Genomic DNA, 25,529 nt, shown 5'->3' with positions numbered 1-25,529 from the left:
TAAACACCCTGGGTAGGATACACATGAAGTTGGAGGGTGCCTGAGGCTGTGAGCATCCCCACAGACATGCAGCGCCCAGTGCAGACTGACAAATCGGATTAAAATAGACTCCGACGCCCAGAGCAGCTTGGTTTGGTGATGTGAATTTCCCAGATTGGTGAAGAATCTTAGTAAAGTTTCCCCCTGAAAATATCACCTTCCTCAATTTACACAGTAGTTGCATTCCTAGAAAACGCAGTGTATGTTAAACTATGTAAAAGATGTTTATCCTGGTGGCAAGGCAATCCCAGCTCTATGTTTTTTCCACTACAAGGCTCTTCCTAGTCTACTCATTCACGCCGTTTCCCCACGCCTACTGGGGGCTCTGCCTGCCATAGAGACAGAACAGACATCCCTGGAGCTCAGTTACATCTTTAACAGTTTTCCTCCCCAGAGCAATTTTGTTTTCCATCACGCGTCTGTGGACACATGATACAATACAGCAACGGTACAGCACAGTAAAGCCAAGTTCGGGTCATGTGTGTATCCACTTTATAGATTTAAATGTGTAAATCTAACACCACGGGTGGGTATTTCCTTCCCAGTAGGTAAGTGGCGCAGCCAGGGGTCAATAAAGGTCAGAGTGTGCTTTCGACCAGGTTACCCTTTTGCTATGCAGATGCAGTTATGGAAATGTACAAGGGTAAATAATAGTCAACATTACAAATCCTGTGTACAGTGTCATTCAATAAGTGTACAGTATTTAATCGATGGTAGACAACGGGCTGTCTTTCTCATTTGCCTTCGACTTTGTTCATGGTTGTGTTGAACCATGGTTCTCTTTCAGCCTTCAGTGGGACACATCCTTCTAAGCTTCCTGCTAGCCAGTTTGGGGTTCAGCTGGCAGATGGCTTTTGTCTTTCCTACTTAAAGGTGGAGCTCCTCTGGCTCTTTCGCAAACCTGATTTAATGTGAAGACTCCTGGGAACGTGCATAGCTCCCAGCAGGCCTGCCCTCCTGCTAATCCCACAGAAGAATTCCGGGCTCCCTCCCAGCTTTCTGAGCACTCAAGGTTCTCATCTACTTCTCCCTTCTGAGCAAATAAAGAGAGACGTAGCAGAACCTGCCAGCTTTCAGAAGCCCCAGACTCCCTTGCACTGTCAGCTTCCTCCCATTGGCACCTCCGTCATTCAGACTTCCACCTGCTTTCCTTATTTGCAAGTATTGTTGACATTTACTTAATACCTTTAAAACATGACCCATTTTGGACCCCTAGCCCTGGTACTGCCTTTCTTTTAAGGAGATCTCTTCTTCAATAGGGCTATCAGGTTTCTTCCTAACTGAATCAAAAGTAAAACATCACATTTCTGAATTTTAGACAAGTTCTCTTCCTAAACAGCATCCCTACGAACACGTGTGTTTTGTAGGGTAAATACTTGCTTAAATTTATAGTAACCGTTCTTTCTCTCCTTTCCTCTGTTTTTTTCTCCGCGCTTCTCATAGGCTTATGTCAACACAGATTTATCATTATAAAGACATGAACTATAATTTACATAGTAAAGTGTGTAGGATTCATTTGTCTGATGCTTTCAGCTAACTTTAGAATGGGCCTAAGGTACACCTTCCACCATGGTATTTGATGGAAGCCGAGGGAATGTTCTACGTCCTTTCTCAATTTTTGACAAAGGTTTCTTTTCTGAGATGCAGCTCCCTGCCTTGTGATGTTTCTGTATTTGCTTTGTCCCTCTGATCTCTCTTGGTTATAGTAAGGTTTCTGGTTGGGTTTGTCAGCCTCTGATTCAAGTCCCCCAGTCTCTGGATATTCAGGTTTAATGCTTCCTGAAACATGTCCCAGTAATTGGAGATTTCACTTGGGGTACTTTGACAAGATCTCTTTGATTTGTGGAATCAGACATCAGGTTACCATTCGTCATTTGTGTAGCTTTGTCCCACCAGAAGCCCTCTTTTCATGTTGGTGAATGTTCCAATGAATTACTATATAGCAAAAAGACTGTCATGTATTTTTTTTAGATGTACTTCTTTTTTAGCGAGTAAAATAGCCTCCAGTCAATTGGCTTCATGAGAGAGTCAAAAGACTCATTCCCCCTGACCTTATACTAATCTTTTCAGGAAATTAAGTCTATTTTCATTAAAAAGCTTCCTCCTCCTATACTCCATCTGGGGTGAAGCCCACAGAGTAACTGTGGCAAGAGAGCAATTTCTTGTCCTCAACTGATGCTTGTAAGTAGAATTGGGATACTAGAAAATTACCAGCTAATTTCCTTAAGGAGGCTGAGCTGGAGCCTTGAGACCCAGTGCCTCATCTTTCCATGTGCTGATGACAGACATTTTTGCCTGATTATTTAGATAATTTCTTGAGCCTGCCCATTGCTTGCCTGTCCAGGAGAGGTCTTGCCATATTGGAGCCCTGAAGCATTTGCCATTGGCGAGGACGTTGATGACGCTCCAGGATGGATGGAAGTCCCTGGGCTGTCAGTGGCCCCGTTTACTCTGATCTGGTCACTTCCAGACCTTAGAAGAGCAAAATGGGTATCTGGTCACCCGGTCCAGGCCAGCTATCCCCAAAGGTAGACCCAGAACTGTGAAATGTGTGGAAGAGCCCCGGGGAAGTCTCTGGGCAGAGTTTTCCAGGAGACTCAGCATTCCCTGCGTGGGGTGGCTTGCGGGAACCAGAGCCGACCCCAGGATTCAACTCTTTTGAATTCTGCCCTTTCACCTTTTCACTGTATGTTCTCTGGGTTTCTTTAAAATAATAAAATGTTCTGTGGTTCTTTTCTCGTCAGTTCGATTGATTTCACTTTCCAGTCCTGCATTCCCTGAACACTCTTATCAGAGGCAGAATGTCCCCTGAATTTGGTTCAAAGTGATTTTATTGCTGTGAGTGGACTTTTTCCTGGCTACTCACATCCTTCATGGATGGCTGTTTCTGTGCACCCAGAATTGATACTGCAAAGGAGCAGTCAATCTAGGGTTCGCTCTCCACATAGTTAATTAATATGCAGAACAGTTGAGAGCCAAAGCATTTTACTGCCCAAGAGATGGGATGTTAGAACATAAAGATGGAGGAGTGCACTTTTTAAAAAAGTCTGCTCCTGGAAACTATACATTAATGACCCTCAGAATTGCTTATGATTCATCTATGGGGTTTCTATTCTTTGAGGTTTAGGTTTAGTTCGAGGGGCCCAGTGAATACGAGCTAAGAATTACTTTTTTCTCACATTATCTGGAACTGTGCTTTCTACAAGGGTAGCTACTAGTCACATGTGGCTATTAAAATTTTTTTTAACATCTTTATTGGAGTATAATTGCTTTACATTGTTGTGTTAGTTTCTGCTGTATAACAAAGTGAATCAGCTATACGTATACATATATCCCCATATCTCCTCCCTCTTTCATCTCCCTCCCACCCTCCCTATCCCACCCCCCTAGGTGGTCACAAAGCACCGAGCTGATCTCCCTGTGCCATGCGGCTGCTTCCCACTAGCTATCTATTTTACCTTTGGTAGTGTAGATATGTCCATGCCACTCTCTCACTTCGTCCCAGCTTACCCTCCCCCCTCCCCGTGTCCTCAAGTCCACTCTCTACATCTCCATCTTTATTCCTGTCCTGCCCCTAGGTTCTTCAGAGCCATTTTTTTTTTTTTTTTTTTTTTTTAGATTCCATATTTATGTGTTAGCATACAGTATTTGTTTTTCTCTTTCTGACTTACTTCACTCTGTATGACAGACTCTAGGTCCATCCACCTCACTACAAATAACTCACTTTTGTTTCTTTTTATGGCTAATAGTCCATTGTATATATGTGCCACATCTTCTTTATCCAGTCATCTGTCGATGGAGACTTAGGTTGCTTCCATGTCCTGGCTATTGTAAATAGAGCTGCAGTGAACATTGTAATACATGACTCCTTTTGAATTATGGTTTTCTCAGGGTATATGCCCAGTGGTGGGATTGCTGGGTCGTATGGTAGTTCTGTTTGTAGTTTTTAAGGAATTTCCATACTGTTCTCCACGGTGGCTGTGTCAATTTACATTCCCACCAACAGTGCAAGAGGGTTCCCTTTTCTCCACATCTTCTCTAGCATTTGTTGTTGTAGATTTTTGATGATGGCCATTCTGATGGGTGTGAGGTGATACCTCATTGTAGTTTTGATTTGCATTTCTCTAATGATTAGTGATGTTGAGCATTCTTTCATGTGTTTGTTGGCAGTCTGTATATCTTCTTTGGAGAAATGTCTATTTAGGTCTTCTGCCCATTTTTGGATTGGGTTGTCTGTTTTCTTGATATTGAGCTGCATGAACTGCTTGTATATTTTGGAGATTAATCCTTTGTCAGTTTCTTTGTTTGCAAATATTTTCTGCCATTCTGAGGGTTGTCTTTTCGTCTTGTTTATGTTTTCCTTTGCTGTGCAAAAGCATGTAAGTTTCATTAGGTCCCATTTGTTTATTTTTGTTTTTACTTCCATTTCTCTAGGAGGTGGGTTGAAAAGGATCTTGCTGTGATTTATGTCATAGAGTGTTCTGCCTATATTTCCCTCTAAGGGTTTTATAGTGTCTAGCCTTACATTTAGGTCTTCAATCCGTTTTGAGTTTATATTTGTGTATGGTGTTAGGCAGTGTTCTAATTTCATTCTTTTACATGTAGCTGTCCAGTTTTCCCAGCACCACTTATTGAAGAGGCTGTCTTTTCTCCATGGTATGTCCTTGCCTCCTTTGTCAAAAATAGGTGACCATATGTGCATGAGTTTATCTCTGGGCTTTCTATCCTGTTCCATTGACCTATATTTCAGTTTTTGTGCCAGTACCATACTGTCTTGATTACTGTAGCTTTGTAGTATGGTCTGAAGTCAGGGAGCCTGATTCCTCCAGCTCTGGTTTTCTTTCCCAAGATTGCTTTGGCTATTCGGGGTCTTTTGTGTTTCCATACGAAGTGTGAAGTTTTTTGTTCTAGTTCTATGAAAAATGCCATTGGTAGTTTGATAGGGATTGCATTGAATCTGTAGATTGCTTTGGGCAGTATAGTCATTTTCACACTGTTGATTCTTCCAATCCAAGAACATGGTATATCTCTCCATCTGTTTGTATCATCTTTAATTTCTTTCATCAGTGTCTTATAATTTTCTGCATACAGGTCTTTTGTCTCCTTAGGTAGGTTTATTCCTAGATATTTTATTCTTTTTGTTGCAGTGGTAAATGGGAGTGTTTCCTTAATTTCTCTTTAGGATTTTTCATCATTAGTGTATAGGAATGCCAGAGATTTCTGTGCATTAATTTTGTATCCTGCTACTTTACCAAATTCATTGATTAGCTCTAGTAGTTTTCTGGTAGCATCTTTAGGATTCTCTATGTATAGTATCATGTCATCTGCAAACAGTGACAATTTTACTTCTTTAAATTTATTTATTTTTATTTATTTTTGGCTGTGTTGGGTCTTCGTTGCTGCGTGTGGGCTTTCTCTAGTTGCAGTGAGCAGGGGCTACTCTTCGTTGCGGTGCGTGGGCTTCTCGTTGTGGTAGCTTCTCTTTGTTGCGGAGCACAGGCTCTAGGCACACGGGCTTCAGTAGTTGCAGCACGTGGGCTTCAGTAGTTGTGGCTCACAGGCTCTAGAGTGCAGGCTTAGTCATTGTGACACACGGGCTTAGTTGCTTCACGACATGTGGCATCTTCCCAGACCAGGGCTTGAACCCATGTCCCCTGCACTGGCAGGCGAATTCTTAACCACTGCGCCACCAGGGAAGACACTGTTTTACTTCTTATTTTCCGATTTTGATTCCTTTTATTTCTTTTTCTTCTCTGATTGCTGTGACTAAAACTTCCAAAGCTATGTTGAATAATAGTGACGAGAGTGGGCAACCTTGTCTTCTTCCTGATCTTAGAGGAAATGGTTTCAGTTTTTCACCATTGAGAACGATGTTGGCTGTGGTTTTGTCATATATGGCCTTTATTATGTTGAGGTAAGTCCCCTCTGTGCCTCCTGTCTGAAGAGATTTTATCATAAATGGGTGTTGAATTTTGTTGAAAGCTTTTTTTTTTTTTTTTTTTTTGCGGTATGCGGGCCTCTCACTGTTGTGGCCTCTCCTGTTGTGGAGCACAGGCTCCAGACGCGCAGGCTCAGCGGCCATGGCTCACGGGCCCAGGCGCTCCGCAGCACATGGGATCTTCCCGGACCGGGGCACGAACCCGTGTCCCCTGCATCGGCAGGTGGACTCTCAACCACTGCACCACCAGGGAAGCCCTGTTGAAAGCTTTTTATGCATCTATTGAGATTATTGTATGGTTTTTCTCCTTCAGTTTGTTAATATGGTGTATCACATTGATTGATTTGCATATATTGAAGAATCCTTGCATTCCTGGGATAAACCCCACTTGATCATGGTGTATGATCTGTTTAATGTGCTGTTGGATTCTGTTTGCTAGCATTTTGTTGAGGATTTTTGCATATATGTTCATCAGAGATATTGGCCTGTACTTCTCTTTTTTTGTGACATGTCTGGTTTTGGTTATCAGGGTGGACTTGTAGAATGAGTTTGGGAGTGTTCCTCCCTCTGCTATATTTTGGAAGAGTTTGAGAAGGATACGTGTTAGCTCTTCTCTAAATGTTTGATAGATTTCGCCTGTCAAGCCATCTGGTCCTGGGCTTTTGTTTGTTGGAAGATTTTTAATCACAGTCTCAATTTCAGTGCTTGTGATTGGTCTGTTTATATTTTCTATTTCTTCCTGGTTCAGTCTGGGAAGGTTGTGCTTTTCTAACGATTTGTCCATTTCTTCCAGTTTGTCCGTTTTATTGGCATGAAGTTGCTTGTAGTAATCTCTCATGATCCTTTGTATTTCTGTAGTGTCAGTTGTTACTTCTCCTTTTTCATTTCTAATTCTATTGATTTGAGTCTTCTCCCATTTTTTCTTGATGAGTCTGGCTAATGGTTTATCAATTTTGTTTATCTTCTCAAAGAACCAGCTTTTAGTTTTAATGATATTTGCTATCGTTTCCTTCATTTCTTTTTCATTTATTTCTGATCTGATCTTTATGATTTCTTTCCTTCTGCTAACTTTGGGGTTTTTTGTTCTTCTTTCTCTAATTTCTTTAGGTGTAACGTTTGGTTGTTTATGTGAGGTTTTTCTTGTTTCTTAAGGTAGGATTGTATTGCTATAAACTTCCCTCTTAGATCAGCTTTTGCTGCATCCCATAGGTTTTGGGTCATCGTGTTTTCATTGTCAGTTGTTTCTAGGTATTTTTTTATTTCCTCTTTGATTTCTTCAGTGATCTCTTGGTTATTTAGTAGTGTATTGTTTAGCCTCCATGTGTTTGTATTTTTTACAGTTTTTTTCCTGTAATTGATATCTAGTCTCATAGCGCTGTGGTTGGAAAAGATACTTGATACGATTTCAGTTTTCTTAAATTTACCAAGGCTTGATTTGTGACCCAAGATATGATCTATCCTGGAGAATGTTCCATGAGGACTTGAGAAGAAAGTGTATTCTGTTGTTTTTGGATGGAATGTCCTATAAATATCAATTAAGTCCATCTTGTTTAATGTGTCATTTAAAACTTGTGTTTCCTTATTTATTTTCATTTTGGATGATCTGTCCATTGGTGAAAGTGGGGCGTTAAAGTCCCCTACTATGAATGTGTTACTGTCGATTTCCCCTTTTATGGCTATTATAATTTGCCTTGTGTATTGAGGTGCTCCTATATTGGGTGCATAAATATTTACAATTGTTATGTCTTCTTCTTGGATTGATCCCTTGATCATTATGTAGTGTCTTTCTTTGTCTCTTGTAATAGTCTTTATTTTAAAGTCTATTTTGTCTGATAGGAGAATTGCTACTGCAGCTTTCTTTTGATTTCCATGTGCATAGAATATCTTTTTCCATCCCCTCACTTCCAGTCTGTATGTGTCCCTAAGTCTGAAGTGGGTCTCTTGTAGACAGCATATATATGGGTCTCGTTTTTGTATCCATTCAGCCAGTCTATGTCTTTTGGTTGGAGCATTTCATCCATTTACATTTAAGGTAGTTATTGATATGTATGTTGCTATTATCATTTTCTTAATTGTTTTGGGTTTGTTTTCGTAGGTCTTTTCCTTCTCTTGTGTTTCCTGCCTAGAGAAATGCCTTTAGCATTTGGTGTAAAGCTACTTGGCAGTGCTGAATTCTCTTAACTTTTGCTTGTCTGTAAAGGTTTTAATTTCCCTGTCGAATCTGAATGAGATCCTTGCTGGGTAGAGTAGTCTTGGTTTTTCCCTTTCATCACTTTAAATATGTCCTGTCACTCCCTTCTGGCTTGCAGAGTTTCTGCTGAAAGATCAGCTGTTAACCTTATGGGGATTCCGTTGTATGTTATTTGTTACTTTTCCCTTGCTGCTTTTAATATTTTTTCTTTGTATTTAATTTTTGATAGTTTGATTAATATGTGTTGGCGTGTTTCTCCTTGGATTTATCCTGTATGGGACTCTCTGCTCTCCCTGGACTTGATTGACTATTTCCTTTCTCATGTTAGGGAAATTTTCAATTATAATCTCTGCAAATATTTTATCAGACCCTTTCTTTTTCTCTTCTTGTTCTGGGACCCCTATAATTTGAATGTTGGTGCACTTAATGTTGTCCCTGAGGTCTCTGAGACTGTCCTCAATTCTTTTCATTCTTTTTTCTTTATTCTGCTCTGCGGTAGTTATTTTTACTATTTTACCTTCCAGGTCACTTTTCTGTTCTTCTGCCTCATTTATTCTGCTATTGACTCCTTCTAGAGAATTTTTAATTTCATTTATTGTGTTGTTCGTCATTGTTTGTTTGCCCTTTAGTTCTTCTAGGTCCTTGTTAAATGTTTCTTGTATTTTCTCCATTCTATTTCAAGATGTTGGATCATCTTTACTATCAGTACTCTGAATTCTTTTTCAGGTAGACTGCCTATTTCCTCTTCATTTGTTTGGTCTGGTGGGTTTTTACCTTGCTCCTTCATCTGCTGCATATTTCTGTCTTCTCATTTTGCTTAACTTACTGTGTTTGGGGTCTCCTTTGCACAGGCTGCAGGTTCATAGTTCATGTTGTTTTTGGTGTCTGTCCCCAGTGGCTAAGGTTGGTTCAGTGGGTTGTGTAGGCTTCCTGGTGAAGGGGACTAGTGCCTGTGTTCTGGTGGATGAGGCTGGATCTTGTCTTTCTGGTGGGTAGGACTGTGTCCGGTGGTGTGTTTTGTGGTGTCTGTGAAATTATTATGATTTTAGGCAGCCTTTCTGCTAATGGGTGGGGTTGTCCTCTGGTCTTGCTAGTTGTTTGGCATGGGGTGTACAGCATTGGAGCTTGCTGGTCGTTGAGTGGAGTTGGGTCTTAGCATTGAGACGGGGATCTCTGGTAGACCTCTCGCTGATTGATATTACATGGGGCTGGGAGGTCTCTGGTGGCCCAATGTCCTGAACTCAGCTCTCCTACCTCAGAGGCTCAGGCCTGACACCCGGCTGGAGCACTGAGACCCTGTCAGCCACATGGCTCAGAAGAAAAGGGAGAAAAAAGAAAGAAAGAAAGAAAAAAATAATAAAAGAAAATAGTTACTAAAATAAAATGTTTTAAAAATATATAAAAATAAAAAAATTAATTTAAAAAGAAAAAGAGAGCAACCAAACCAATAAAGGAATCCACCAATGATAACAAACACTAAAAAATAAACTAAGATAAACATAAAACCAGGAACAAATTAGATGCAGAAAGCAAACCCCAAGTCTACAGTTGCTCCTAAAGTCCACCACCTCAATTTTGGGCTGATTCGTTGTCTATTCAGGTATTCCACAGACGCAGGTACATCAAGTTGATTGTGGAGATTTAATCCGCTGCTCCTGAGGCTGCTGGGAGAGATTTCCCTTTCTCTTCTTTGTTCGCACAGCTCCCGGGGCTCAGCTTTGGATTTGGCCCCGCCTCTGCGTGTAGGTCGCTGGAGTGCGTCTGTTCTTCGCTCAGACAGGACGGGGTTAAAGGAGCCGCTGATTCGGGGGCTCTGGCTCACTCAGGCCGGGGGGAGGGAGGGGTGCAGATGCGGGGCGATCCTGCAGCGGCAGAGGCCGGTGTGACGTTGCACCAGCCTGAGGCACGCTGTGCGTTCTCCCGGGGAAGTTGTCCCTGGATCCCGGGACCCTGTTAGTGGTGGGCTGCACAGGCTCCCAGGAGGGGAGGTGTGGAGAGTGACCTGTCCTCGCACACAGGCTTCTTGGTGGCGGCAGCAGCAGCCTTAGCATCTCATGCCTGTCTCTGGGGTCCGCGCTGTTAGCTGCGGCTCACGCCCGGCTCTGCAGCTCCTTTAAGCAGCGCTCTTAATCCCCTCTCCTCGCGCACCAGGAAACAAAGAGGCAAGAAAACGTCTCTTGCCTCTTCGGCAGTTCCAGACTTTTCCCCGGACTCCCTCCCAACTAGCTGTGGCGCACTGGCCCCCTTCAGGCTGTGTTCACGCCGCCAACCCCAGTCGTCTCCCCGCGATCCGACTGAAGCCCGAGCCTCAGCTCCCAGCCCCGCCCGCCCCGTGGGTGAACAGACAAGCCTCTCGGGCTGGTGAGTGCCAGTCGGCACCGATCTTCTGTGCGGGAATCTCCCCGCTTTGCCCTCCGCTACCTTTTGGCTGCGCTCTCCTCCGTGGCTCCGAAGCTCCCCCCTCCACCACCCGCAGTCTCCGCCCACGAAGGGGCTCCTAGTGTGTGGAAACCTTTCCTCCTTCACGGCTCCCTCCCACTGGTGCAGGTCCCATCCCTATCCTTTTGTCTCTGTTTTTTCTTTTTCTTTTGCCCTACCCAGGTACGTGGGGAGTTTCTTGCCTTTTGGGAGGTCTGAGGTCTTCTGCCCGCGTTCAGTAGGTGTTCTGTAGGAGCTGTTCCACATGTAGATGTAGTTCTGATGTATCTGTGGGGAGGAAGGGCATCTCCACGTCTTACTCCTTCACCATCTTGAAGGTACTTGTGGCTAAAATTAATTAATGTTAAATAAAGAGTCATTCTTTAGTCAAACTGTCCAGACGGTCCCGGACTTATGATGGTTTGACTGATGATTTTTCACCTTGACCATGGTGCAAAAGCAATGCACGTTCAGTAGAAACTGTACTTTGAATTCTGAATTTTGATCTTCTCCCAAGCTAGCAATATGCTGGACGATCCTCTCTTGTGATGCTGGGCAGCGGCAGCCATAGCTCCCTGTCAGCCGCACAGCCATGAGGGTGAAGAGCTACACACTGATAACCATGCTGGACGCAGACAACCACTCTGTTTTTCACTTTCAGTATAATATTCTATAACTTACAGGAGATATTCAATATTTTATTATAAAATAGGCTTTGTGTTGGATGGTTTTGCCCAACTGTAGGCTAATATAAGTGTTCTGAGCATGGCTAAGGTAGGCTAGGCTAAGCTAGGGTGTTCAGTAGGTTAGGTATATCAAATGCATTTTCAACTTAATGATAATTTCAACTTACAAGGGTTTATCAGGATGTAACCCCATCGTATGTTGAGGAAGATCGACAGTCACATTTCAGGTGCTCTGTAGCCACCTGTGGCTACTGTATTGGAAGCATAGGTAGAGAATATTTCTGTCATTGCAGACGTTCTATTGGACAGCCCTGGTCCAGAGCACAGAAGAGCTCCATCTTTTAGAAACCTAGAAGGTTCCTCCCCTCCCTGGATCGTTTTAACCAAATCTTACCCAAGACTTGCCTCTTTTCCTGGAGGTTGTTGGACTTCAGAATGAGACAGTTTGGGATATTCAGAAAGAGTATCTCTATAGGAACATTTTCTAGAAAAAATATCTTACGTTTTCTAATAGCAGTCCATAGATTGAATAAAGGTAGCAAGTGATTAGATAATTATAATAATAGCAGCTGTGTTTGTTGTGTACCTGCTGTGTTCCAGGGTTTTGTTCTAAATGGTTTACAGTATTAACTCTCTTAATATTAACCCCATGAGGTATGGTACTGTACTTGTCCCGACTTTTTAGTTGAGGAAACCGAGGTCCAGAGAGTTAATTAACTTGACTTAAGGTCACACATGGCTCCTAAGTGGTTGAAGTACTATTTGCCTGCAGGCAGTGTAACTCCAGCTGCCTCTCGTCTCTCTGTAAATGGCACCGAAACATCCAGAATGTTCGCCCATGAGGGAAATAGCAAGCTGGTCAGTACACTGCAGAGGACGTGCTACTTAGCTGGTCAGCCTGGTCCATCTTATCAGTAACTGGCAGATTCTAATGAGTTTTCTGTAGTCTGGACAGAGTAAAAATAAAAAAAAAAAACTTCTCCAAAGGAAGTCATGGTACTATAGAATATTTGGGGAGATAATAATCTTCTAGATCAGGAGTTGGCAAACTAGGGCTGACAGGCCACATCCAACCTGCTGCCTGTTTTTGTAAATAAAGTTTTAGTGGAACACAGACACACGTTTGTTTATCTGTCGTCTGTGGCTGCTTCTTCACTAGCAGAGTGGAGTAGTAACAGAAATCATGTGACCCGCAAAACCTGAAAGATTTGTTTTCTGGCCCTTTACAGAAAAAGTTTGCCAACCCTGTGCTAGATTACATTCTCTAAGCCTTTCAAAATAATTAGCCTCTTCCATTAGCCGTAGTGTTTTGCAGTCAAATGCTCTACCACTGATCTATACCCCCAGCAGTAGTGCAGTTTTAAACTTATGGAATGACCCCAAATTGTCAAAAGGGACTGACAATTTAGTATTTTAATTGCTTTTCATCCTAAACGTGTGCAGTCCCTGCTGTGTGCCAGGCATCGTCACTGAATTGATGTTGGCACTAAAACTTGGCACTAAAACACCAACCCTCAAGTGCCTGCATTTCAATGACCTGCTACGCGCTTTATATGTATAACTTCTGATGGGTCCCTTAGAGCTCCATGTGCCCGGGGTGCATCCCCACTTACTTTTCGGTCTGTGCCTGCCCTTGTCAGAAGACGTCTGGACGTAAAATGTTCACTTAATGCTGCTCTCTTTTTAAGATCATGGTGGAGTTAGCTAAAGTAGTCAGAAAATGTTAAGATTAAATATTCTTCATATTTCATATCCCATTATGAAGTTAGAATAAATTAAGTTTCTCCAAAATGTGTCTGCCAGACATTTTAAAAATAACCTATTTTCCCTGATTATAAAAAGTTATATATGCAGAAAATATGGAAGGATCTAACCACAAGAATGAGAGTTTCCCCTACAAAACCCCACCACCCAGAGGTAGCACTGCTAATGTCGGAATGTATTAAATTTTTTGAAGAAGATTCTGCCACATATACAAATGTTTCTTTTACCTTATTTTTTTACTGTGTCATTGTCATTGTCTTACTCAACAGCATTTTTCAGGTACATCATATGGATGTACCATAATTTACTAAACTATTTCCTTTTTACTGTGCATTTAGGTTGTTTCCAACTGTTTGCTGTTATAAGTAAAACATAATGACTGTCTTTGTTCATGAATCTCTGTTTGCGTCATGGGTGTTTTTCTTAGGATCAGATTCTCAGAAGTACAATTACTGAATTAAAGACTGTTACCATTTTTAAAGCTTATGAGATGTATCGAAAAAAAGTCATATCATCCCTGACTTAACTTTCTCCCTGACTCCCAAAAAGACCATATAATCCATACAGCAAATTCATATACTCCTGTAGCAAACACTTAGTAACATGTATTAATGTTCAGAGATTTCGTATTAAAACAAAATGAAATGAAAACTGCAGACAAACAGGAACACTTTACAAGGATAGATTTGCTGATTTGACACTTCTCTTAGGAATCTGATCATTTTCCTAGGGGAAGCCTGGTTTGAATGCCCAGATATTTGCTCAGAGATGCCCCTTGGGTTCCTGCCTCTAGTCAACAGAGTTTTCAAGCTCAATTAGGTGTAAGAATGACCTCACAGGATTGGACACCCCAGGACCTTGACACCTACTGTTCTCTCTCCAGGCTGCCCCTCCCCAGATAGCCCCATAGCTTGTTGTCTTCAGGCAGGTCTTACCCAAATGTCCTCTTTCAGAGAGGCCTCAGTGACCACCCTCCCCTCACCCTGCTCTCTTCTCTGGGTGACTCATCACTCTATCATCGCCTGGAGTTCTAGGGGTTCATTTGTTTACTGCCTGTCTCTGAAATCCCGAGAGCAGGATTTCCATCTCCCCCCCCACACACCCATTGTCCCGTCTTGTTCATGTTATTCTGTTTCAGTAACTCTTACCCTTAGGGGTTGTGGGGTTGTCACAGTGACTTGTCATCAGCATCCTCCTTCATGTTTTGATATGAGTATAATCAGCTTGGGGCACAGGGACGACCTTGAGAAGGAACCTGTGACACCAGGAGGTCGTGCGGGCCCTGAGGAGGGACAGCCCTGGTACTGGGGGGGTGTGGCTTGATCTTTATTCATCCCGTTGGCTGTTTGTGTGAATCTGAACCCCAGGCCACAAGCTGGTGGCCCCTCTTTCTGGGCTGCCAGCCCCTCCCTTTGTCACAGAGTAGCAGTGCAGGGTTCCCGCAGAGCCAGAGGGCCAGGCAGCCCACATCCAGTTGCGGTGTCCCAGGCCAATGCACTTAAGTACAACACCTGGCTTACGGGGCAGGACTCGGGCGGAGGGAAGAATTAAATTCGGGGCTACACGTTGACCCCAGCGCTCCCTTACGCGTGGTGCAGAAGACGCCATTACCCAAATGTTAGCGATTATTTTTTATGGGAAACGTCATCTTGTCAGCGTGAGGAGTCTTAATTATGAAGAATTGCTTACGCAGACCTTCTGGGCGTAGGGCCGCTGTCTTTGCAGCCATGATCGCCATGTGGTCAGAACAGGGACAGGTGGACGGGATACAGGACACGCTGCCTCTTCTCCTTTTCCAGGTCCAGCACCTACCGCCCCAAGGGCTTTGATGTCACCGTGAAGTACACGCAAGGGAGTTGGACTGGCTTCGTTGGGGAGGACGTTGTCACCATCCCAAAAGGCTTCAACAGTTCTTTTCTGGTCAACATTGCCACCATCTTTGAGTCAGAGAATTTCTTTTTGCCTGGGATTAAATGGAATGGGATACTTGGACTGGCTTATGCTACCCTGGCCAAGGTAAGAATCATGGGTGGATCTAAGGAAATCAAGTGATGGGACAAGATTCTGAAGCCAGACATTGGAGGGGCCAACAGTTGGGTCCAGCTGTCCGAGACAGTCAGTGAGAATCACACGGTTGAAAGATCAGTGTTCGCACAATTAAGGTTATCTCTAAGCATTTTTAAAATCTAAGATGAATGGTGACATTCTTTGAACCTTCCTACAAGGTACAGTCATAGCATCACTTTTTACATTTGCCTTTCGTTTATTTTACTTGTATAGTTGACAGGTGTTAACAGAAGCTGAATCCGTTAGATCATGGTGTTTGTTTAGGGGGTTTTATTTGGGCAGGATTAAGAGTAAGCACATTTATTAAATTCATACATTCACATAAAGACGTGACACTGGAACCTCGGCAGGAAGAGGTGTCCCACCAGGCAGAGAGAGCATCGTGCTGCCTTCCCCTCACTCTGTAGTGGGAGCACAGACAGCCTGCAAGCGCGCCCTGGGGATCGCCAGCCACTGGAATTAGCGATGCAGTGAGGAGAGATGGTGGGACCCTCGCTCTCTTCAGCGTCAGAACCTTCACAAAACAGGGAAAGCCAGGATTGAATGTTCTCCAGTTATCTGTCCTTGATCCCACCCAGAGGAAGTGTGTTCATGAGCAGGATGGGTGAGGTGGGCTGGGAAATGTCCACCCGGAAGGGATGCCAGGGGCAGGCGGATCCGACACCCGTGCGTCCCCGGGGCTCCGGGAGACCAGGGCAGGTTAGCGTACACTTGAGGAGAGGTTGCTCCTCCTGGCCTGTAAACGGGCACCCCGGCGCGGCCCCTCCTCGTTCAGAGTTAGGCTTCGAGCAGGAGCTAAGTGTGGAACAAAGAATCGTGGGTGCAGAAAGGCCTGTTTTCTCTCCATAAGGACATTTGTTCCAGCTCAGGTTTACAAGCAAGCGACGCAGGGCAGCGATGTGAGGGGGTGGAGATGGGCCAGTAGGCAGGGGCCGTTTCCCAACACTGCGGCTTCTCAAGGACAAAAAATAGCCCGTGAAGCCCTACTGAGACCATTGCAAGGTGTCTGAGACCTCCCCACAAGGCAGACTTTGTAGGCCCCTGTTACCCCATTTTAGAGATGTGTGGACTGAGGGTCAGAGAGGTTTACCCCTTGCCTAGGGCTGTCAGAGCACAGAGCCCCCTCTACGGAGCCCAGATGGCTTCTGGAGCCGTTTTTTTAGCTCAGCACTGTAGGAAATGCTTAACATGAGTTCCCAAACTTGTAGCAACTTATATTCCTCAATACTTTTCACAGACGACGTGACCTCAGGCAAAATGTTTCATCTTCTTGTGACTCTGAAAATAAAAGATGTATGATCGATTTGATGCTGGTTATTTAGAGGATGGTAGCATAAAGCTAAATTATCTGGAATTAATAATATGTCTAACTTCCTTGAGAATAGACTGTTTGGGGGTTCTTTTGGGTGTCCAGACTCCCCACATGACTTTTTATCTTTTCACCTATGAAATTCCAAGATTGCCAACAATTGTCTTCACTTCCCTAGGTTTGGGGAGACAGTAACAGGATTTGTAGGAAGTGGAGCACGGCTAGAAACAGGACTGGCAGGGCGGTCTGGGTTGGCGGCCCAAAGGTGTTTCTGAAATAGGTTCCCCGAGCACCCAGTGGGGTCACAGTGTGTGGTGGCCCCCGGCCGATGCCAGGTGCTTCTCATCGAGGATGTGGTCAGAACCACCTGTGGGGTCTCTCCCACTACAGTTGCCCGCATCCAGCAGCATCCCTGCTGAATCAGGTTCTCTTGGGCTGGTCCTGGGCAGCTGTGTGCTTTTAAACCTTAAAGGATCCCGAGTCCTACTGAAGAATGACCTGACAGAATAATAATAGATCCTATCCCGTGTGCCAGGCACCATTCCAAGCACTCTGTGTGAACTGACCCATTTAAGCCCCAGAAGGCCCTGGGATGCGACTATGATCCCCATTTTACAGATAAGGAAACAAAGGGACAAGTCACACGGTTAGCAGGTGGGCGGTGGAGCCAGGATTCAATTCCGGGCAGTGTTTTATCTCATTGCCTCTCAAGAAGGTGGACGCTGACTGGGTCATCACCAGACCCAGCCCGTTTCAAAAGGGGGCTTTGTCTCATTCCTTGACCCAAACACAAAGTATTTAGACAAGGTTACATGTAGAGATGGTACTGAATTCTGCAAGAGAGTCCACAGCGGCTGGGAAAGAGGCAGACAGGAGGCCAAACACAAAGGAACTAAAGAAATGGGAAGGTTTCTGTCTGTCCGGTAACACTCCTCTCACTCCCTCTAGAATTAGAGTTTCAGTTTTTACAGATTATAAAGAATCCTTCCTTATATGAACCGTAGATGCTCAGAAGATGCCAAGAGCATCTTTGCTGCTACAGTTGTTTTCATCAAGAACTAACCATTCGTAGTAACCAACTCTAATCTCTCTCCCAGTTGTCAAAGCCAAAATCGAAACATAGGTCTATGACCTTCCTTCCTGACCACCAGCACCTGTGACCCACCCCCAGCTAAGACCTGCTCACAGACCATCCCTCCTTTTCAGTCCTGGAGAAATACAGCTGGTCTCTGAAGGTGTGGTTACATGTAACAGAAGCACAGAGGACATTATTGACATACGGCAATGGGGAATAACGAGCTTTTAAACTGCAGGAGAATAGAATCGTTCCTTTCCCGGTTGCCAGAGTTCAGTAGACAGCCGGCAGAGCTAAGCCACCTCCCAGGGTCCGGGATCTGGGATGTGACCTGTCCTCATGATTCAGGCACCTGTCATTTGCATGATGGACGACTACAGCTGAAACGGGTGAATAAAAACTTTTTCTGAAGCTGTAAAGGCAGCTCGTGGAGACACTGTTCTCTCCTTACTCTGAACTGTCTAAGATTAGAATCCACCACCTACCTGGGTAACCCACTTCCACATCTTCTCACGCCTGCCTCACAAGGCAGTCAGGATGGTAAATGGGGCAGCCTCTTAACAGCTTCCGGAAATACTATCTTATTTTTCCAACAGAGCCGCCATCCCAAAAGGAAAAATACCAAGTCTTAGGGAGTTCTGTTGGAGGTTTCTGAATCAGTGTACTTAATCATAAGCTCGTTTATTCCTTAGCCTTGAAAATATTAAATATAAGGAAATGCCATGTTGTATACCATGCCTGGTGCCTGCGTGGGGTCACTCCTTGTCTACACTGCGAGTCCTGAAGCAGCTGTGCTCTTTCCCAACCCTCCCGCAGCCATCAAGTTCTCTGGAGACATTCTTTGATTCCCTCGTGGCACAAGCGAAGATCCCCAATGTTTTCTCCATGCAGATGTGTGGGGCTGGATTGCCAGTCGCTGGATCTGGTACCAACGGAGGTAGTCTTGTGGGTATCTTTTCATTTTAAAGGGGGAACATCAGAGATCAGTGGGGCTGCTCTTTCTGCTTTATTAAGACCCTGATAGAAATATTAGACATGTAGGCATACATAGGTACTGTCTGATATGAATAATCCTTGTTTGAGAGCCCTTAAAAATGGATGAAACTAGCTCTTATTTTTATCTTTCCTAATCATCCTGCCAGCTCATAAGATGATTCTCATTGCTTCCCCAAATTCCTTTATTTTTTTTTATTCCCATACCTTTTTTTTTTTTTTTTCCAATTGGGGTATAGTTGTCTTGCACTGTTGAGTTAGTAAGATTCCTTTAAAGCTTTTTAAAAAAAAATGTTTGTTTGGAAGGTAACTGTTCTGATTGGGTGTGGTAGGGGCACATGAGGACCAGTGGGGTGGGGTGGCAGGTGGGCCTTACTCTGGGGAGGGGAATCAACGGGAGAGGACTGATTTCATAAATTTGGTGGGGAGATGGGGAAAACTGTACATCCTTTCTCTCGCTCTGAATACACGCACACACGCACACAGCCCCACACATATACACATACATATACACACATGAACACACATACACAGCTATACAAACATACACATACATACTTACATACACCCACTTACGTACACAGCACACACATAGTGAAGCAGAATCAACACTGTGAACATGCCATAACCCAAGTGTCCCTTTGATGGGCCCTGCACCCAGACATCTAAAGTAGGAGGTGATGGGGAGAATGTCCATGAAGGGGCCCCCTCAGGGTGGGTGATGTTGACCCCTTTGCTCTCCAGCTATGAGAAGCAGGCTCATCTACTTTGATTGCTAACAATACACCTGCTCTCAGCACCTTTTTTATCACCTCTTCAGGGGAGCGGGTAGCCTGGATTTGTGGGATGATGCTATACAGATGTGCAAATGAAGTTTGGGTTAGGGAAGCTCTTTTGTTCTGCTTTCCATGCAAATGTGCGGGGCGGGAAGTCATCCTCTGTCTTCTGAGGAACTAAATTTTTGTCAGTCTGTATGGTTTACAATTTTATTGCATTTCTTTGCCAGTGGCTGGGGTCGGGGGCCGGAGGGGTGGGGATCTCAGTATCATGGAGCTGGAACTGTATGTACTAACTTTAGATGAGGGAAACCATCAAAGCATCCTGATTAGACTAGGGTACAAAAGTCTTTGAGCTTTGGACACATGGCCCCAGAATGTTCCCTGTTTAATTTTCAGGTGTATGTATTTATTTATAACATCCCAATAACTTGAAAGTACTAATTCTAGTGAAGTTTTGCCTTATAACAACATGCTTCTCTGTGTAACTTGTTACATGCCTGTATATTTTTTTCTCTTACACCTGTAAATATCTTCCATCCCAGGTCCTGGGTGGAATTGAACCAACCTTGTACAAAGGAGACATCTGGTATACCCCTATTAAGGAGGAGTGGTATTACCAGATAGAAATTCTGAAATTGGAAATCGGAGGTCAGAGCCTTAACCTGGACTGCAGAGAGGTATTTCCGCACTGTGTCTACCTGTCTGTGTGTGCCTGGGTCACTTAAATATTACAGCTGGGACCTGAATGTGAACTCAGAGGGTACATTACATTGTGAGATAAATCAAAAGTTCATGACGTTAAAAGTTACAGGGCCTTTTTGTAGATGATTTTATACCAGTGATCCCCCCCAAAAAACATTGCTTCCTTTCAACTGCTTCTCTTAATAGAGAGGAATTAGCCTGAAATGGTGAGTGAAGAGAACTGTCCAGAACCATATCATCTTGGCCTGATGGTCCCTGATCTCGGTTCAGGACAACGAGCAGTAAGCAGGGTTTTATCAGTGTAAAGTGGGACTAAAAGATAAGCAAAATGAAACCAAAAGTAAATCAGCTTTATCCTCCATTCACAGCTAACCCCCCTTCCCCCCCAGTATACAGTTCTCACTCGAAGAAACATGTGCTCTAAAGATGTGCATGGCTTTTGATGGTGCTCGAAGGAGGCACACGTGCAGAGCTGGGAAACCACATCTCTCGTTAACCTCGTTCACACCCTCTCGCTGCAGTTTGGCTTGTTTGTGGTACATGATGACGTGATTATGAGGATCTGAGGGAGACCTGGTCCTCTACAATATTTTCAGAATGGTTTACAAAAACCACCAGCATTTCATCAGCATTCCTTGCACTCTTACCTGTCATCACTGCCTTTCAGTTTAACCATCACGTTGTACCGTAAGTTCTCATATACACAGATGCCTCTGAAAAAACAAGTCAAAGCTTGATAAAGGGATGGTGCGTTCCATTGGGGTGGTGTTTCAGTCCTAAGTCCACAAATCTGTTTATTGTCAAGAGGCATTTACTTGCCATTGAAGAGTCCAGTGATAGAATCAGGTGGGAGGGCCTAAAAGAAAGCACCGACTCCGCGCGTGTGTGTGTGCGTGTGTGTATGTGTTTGTGTGTGAGTGTGTGTTGGAGAGTGTAAGCATTTATTTGGAGGTTTGATTCTCATATGCCTGGTTCTTTTCTGCCCCCCACAGTCAGCCAAGCTTGCCACATAGAGCAAACAACAAAACCCAGAACGTCCCACCGCCCAGCATTTCAGTGTGCGAGCTTTTCTTACACATACAAGCGCGAACAAACTAGATTATATTTCAATTAACTTTGTTTCTAAACTGAAATTCGTTTTACATTTGAAAAACTATGAGTCAGTTGCTGTATTTCAATTTCTCAAAATTCTTCACTCCTCCCACCTGCTACCTAAACAAATCCTTATTTCCTTTTGACCTGCTTGGTGTATTTGGTCATACGGCTCATGGATTTGCCGTAGAAGCAGGAGGATTACATTGCCCACGACGCATTCCATTCCTGGGCAGCCTTGCTCATACAGTTATGTCCCTAGAGGTTGGGTGACTACTCTGGTCTTGGCCCACTGACCTCCATTCTTCCCACTCGGCCACATAAAGAATGACAGAGGCGGGGTCAGGGCTGGGAATGCCTCTGTGTGTGTGAGATTCTCTTGCTGAAGGTGGCTTTGGTTCCATTCTAAATGCAAATATGGGATATCTATGGAAAAACTGTCCTCCCCCCTCCTTCTCCACTAGCAGGGTAATAGAGAGTTGAGTTTTCATGATTTGTATAAATGACATTTAATGTATCATTTCAACCTCTGAAGACAAATGGGTCTTCCCTCTTTGGAGGATCCCTGACGGAATCTGGCCACACTGATTTCGGTCAATGTCACTGCCCTTTCCTGGCCTCGGTTTCTTTATCTATAATGAGAACATTGGGCAAGGAACTTCCCAAGTTCTGAGAAGATGAAATGAATTGTAGCCACCAAGGAGGTACCGTGACTGCCGAATGTGTGTATCACAGATCCACGGTGACGGTGGGTGCCCTGTCGCTCATGTGCCTTCTCCCCACCCCCTCTCCCCGTTCTAGTATAACGCGGACAAGGCCATCGTGGACAGTGGCACCACACTGCTGCGCCTGCCCCAGAAGGTGTTTGATGCCGTGGTCGAGGCAGTGGCCCGCACGTCTCTGGTGAGTCCTCAGGATGGATCTCAGAGGTCACACCAGGTCATGACCGCATACTGGGGAATACCACCACGTAGTCTAACAGTCTCCGTCTGAGGATTTTGAGGTGGTTTTATTTTAATGATTACTTATTAAGTTCACAGTCTTACTCTTTGATATTAACCAGCAAATAATTCCTTCACTTTAACCTCAGAGGACTTGGATCTGAAGGTGTAGAGCTTTTTAGTATTTCAAATAACATCGTAGTTAGCATAGTACTTTTTTAATCTCAGGGGGAAAAGAACCACTTGGTAATATACTATAGTAAAGTAAGTAGTAAACCAGGAATATGTTTGTAACCTTTAAAACAAACCAAAAATTGTACTCCTTTTTTGGCCTTCATCCGAGCTATGCTGGGATTGTAATTCCTACTTCTGTAAAAGAATGAGATTCACAGAAGACAAAGGGTAATCCACCAATGTAATAATTCTTTTATGGCCATGCTTTGAAATACACTTAAAATCATGGTCAAGGACAACATGCCTTTTGAGGGCCTGGTTAACAGTATTCCCAATGTGACCCCAACTTTCCAGTTAGTTCAAGGCAACAGGATAGACCACAGGGCATTAAGTGGGAGGACCGCAGCCTTAAAGGGCAGATGGAATTGAATTTCATCTATAGCTTCTGCCACTTACTAGCTGAGTGCCGGGAGAGGGCTCTTGTGCCCCTTGAGCGTCTCCGTGTTCTTGTCGTGGGACTGTGAGGAGGGTCGGGCGCAAAAGCCCGGCACCATGTGCTCGGTCAAGAAGAGCTTCTATTTCATGTCCAAACCACAGTGCTACTACTGTTTGTCTCAACACAAGATAAACGTTTCTCTCGACTTCGTGGGTGTCTTCGTAAGCATCTGTTCATGCAGGGCCACTCTGGCAAAGTGACCAAAAATGAGCGTTTCCTACACAAAGTCTTTCTATTGGCAGTGACCCCAGTTGGGGCTGACAGTCCCACAACTCCACCGGGCTGGCCAAATCCAAAGAATGATGGATAGGAGATGCACAGCAGTTGCTCTGTTACAGGTGACAGCAGGACAGGGGAAGGAAGAGCAGGGTTTTGCTTGTCCTGGACCCAAACTTGAAAAGTCTGAATGTGCTGACGGAAGAACAGCAGGCAAGTCAAAAGAATGCAGACGGGAAAAAGCAGGAAGAAACAACACCGAGGTCCTTTGTGAGCTGAAAGGTCAAGGGAGCAGCGGACTGCCTTTTTTGTCCACTGCGTGTCTAATATCTGCTGAATCAGAAAAAACTGGCAGGTCACATTCTTAGTGCTTTAAATTTAGAAAACTGGCTGAAAACCAGACTGCTGGAAATGCAGGGCAATATGCTGCCTTCTTCAGAGTAAAACTGGCCTCAGTGAAATTAACATGAGCACCCTCAGATTTGCTATTCTGAGCTAGGAGTGTTTTACAGCCGTCCCAAGGACGTTCTGGCAACATCAGCGTGTGACTCCAACAAGCCCGTGACCAGCCTGGGTCTCTGCAGAGTCCGTGACTTTGGCGGGGACCAGCAGGACTGTGGCAGAGGGGCGCTAGCACCCCTGAGGTCAGCACAGCACGTGTTCCGCAGTGCCTGACTGTAATTAAAGCACGAGAAGGAATGAGAGTACAAAATTTGTCTGCCTGGTCTAAAATTATCCGCTGATTTCATGCCTCCATCAGGAGGGAGAGGCCTGGAGAGGATGTTTGTCTGCAGCAGGGAAAGCTCAGCGAGGGTGGGAGCTGTCTGTCTCATGGTGTGTGGACCAGAGACGTGCGCGTTCTCTCCCTCTGCCAGGTTCATCTCAGCCAGCTCTCTTGGCTTGGGTTTTCTTTCTTAGTTAAGGAGAGGACCGGCTTTGAGGAGTTAAACACCATACAGATGCCGGGCTCTGTCTCTGGGCCCAGATTCTTCAGATGGCGTTTTAGAAATGAATGGTTTGTAGGTCCGTAGTTCTTTTTAATTATTGAAGTATAGTTAATTTGCAATGTTGTGTTACTTTCAGATGTACAGCAAAGTGATCCAGTTATACATATATATGTATTCTTTTTCAGATTCTTTTCCGTTATAGGTTATTGCACGATATTGAATCTAGTTCCCTGTGCTCTATGTGGGTCTGTAGTTTTAAATGAGCCTGGTGGGGAGTTCTGTGTTTGGCGGGGACCTGGGCTTCCTTCCTGCCCAGCTGTGGCCCCCTCGTCAGCTCAGGCACGGTGCTTCTCCCTCTGTAAGACCCAGAAGTAGGAAGACACCTCCTGTAAATTGACTTCTGACTTTCAACTCTATGATCTGAGTGTCCAAGCTCTCCCCCGGGACACAAGACTTGTCCCCCAGGGAGGCTTTCCAGACTTGTAAGCACCTCTTTGGAGGCAGACGGTCCCCCTTCCAGTCCCGAGCTGTGCCTCTTAGGCAAGTTACTTGGCCCCTCTGAGCCTCATTGTTCAGCTGGAAATTGGAGCTCTGTGCCCTCTCGTGCAGCCCTAGCCACGCTTCACTTTTCCTGGAATCCAGCAAAATGACTGCGCCACCCCTTCTCAGCTCATCCAGCGAGGGGTCCTTCCCTGTGATACATATTTCAAACTGGCTTCCTTCTCATAAAATGTACAAACCTATGAAGGCCAACATTAGAGACTTTGCAAATCGGCACTGACAGTTTCAGTGGAGGACCTGTGATGGGTGAAGAGACCGCACGAGCTTCCTCCCGGTTCTCTGCCCCGAGGGCGGCGGCACATGCCTGCGAGGTCCTGAGCAGGCAGCTCTCACTCCGTGTTCGTCCAGGGACACCCAGTTTGCTCACTTTCTATCTTCCTTGACCTCTGCAGCACCCCTGCTCACCTTCCTTACCTGTTCTCTCAGCTTCCGTAACACCCTCCTCCCAAGACCTCTTCTAATGCCTGTGTTCCTCTTCATGGGGGTCTCCTTTGCTGCTCCCTTTCTCAGGGTGGGTCCTACGCCCCTCTCTTCTCCCTGTACCCTCTCCTAAGCCATCCCATCCATGGCCACACCATCACTTCCCACCCATTGGTCACTGACTTTCAAATGCATCTGTCTAGCCCAGGCTGATTCCTTGGAGGTTAGACTCAAAGAACCAGTGACCTACACAAATCCTGCTTGGATGCCTTAATCCCACCCCATGTGCCACAGCACTCAGATTCCTGATGAATGATCTCTGATAAATGCACGATGGTGCCCCTAGGTCCTTCCCAGCCTCGTCTCCTGCCCCTTCCTGTCCTCAGCGCCAGCCTCCATGGCCATCACATTGTCTAGTGGGACAGGTTCCATGCCCTGCCTGCTCTCCCCACCACATCTCCCCGACGCCCACCTGCCCCTCAACTCAGCTCATGTGCTTCTTCCTCAGGGACCTTGACAGATACTCCTTCCTCCCAGTCAACACTCTTCCAGCTCCACCCCACATCCCTGTCACATGCCCTCCTAGCTCCGCCCCATCACATGTCCTCCTAGCTCCACCCCGTCACATGCCCTCCTAGTTCTGCCCCGTCACATGCCCTCCTAGCTCCTCCCCATCACATGCCCTCCAAGCTCTGCCCCGTCACATGCCCTCCTAGCTCCT

At 44.9% G+C, this 25,529-nt stretch overlaps 1 protein-coding gene across 1 annotated transcript in view; it reads left to right on the top strand.

The window, feature by feature from the left end:
* BACE2 (beta-secretase 2) overlaps nucleotides 1–25,529 on the top strand; it is an 86,616-nt gene that overhangs the window by 36,108 nt on the left and 24,979 nt on the right. Inside the window, exons 3-6 of the mRNA XM_027093251.1 lie at nucleotides 14,836–15,052; nucleotides 18,304–18,432; nucleotides 19,802–19,936; nucleotides 21,855–21,956. Coding sequence (XP_026949052.1) covers nucleotides 14,836–15,052; nucleotides 18,304–18,432; nucleotides 19,802–19,936; nucleotides 21,855–21,956 — 583 coding nt within the window. The remainder of the gene's footprint in view (nucleotides 1–14,835; nucleotides 15,053–18,303; nucleotides 18,433–19,801; nucleotides 19,937–21,854; nucleotides 21,957–25,529) is intronic.

The sequence above is a fragment of the Aethalodelphis obliquidens genome, unplaced genomic scaffold, assembly GCF_003676395.1.
Source record: "Aethalodelphis obliquidens isolate GAN/ISIS:26980383/991018 unplaced genomic scaffold, ASM367639v1 scaffold1, whole genome shotgun sequence".
NCBI classification, from domain to species: Eukaryota; Metazoa; Chordata; class Mammalia; order Artiodactyla; family Delphinidae; genus Aethalodelphis; species Aethalodelphis obliquidens.
Note: the sequence above shows the minus strand (reverse complement) of the source record. Positions and strands in the feature narration are given on the sequence as shown.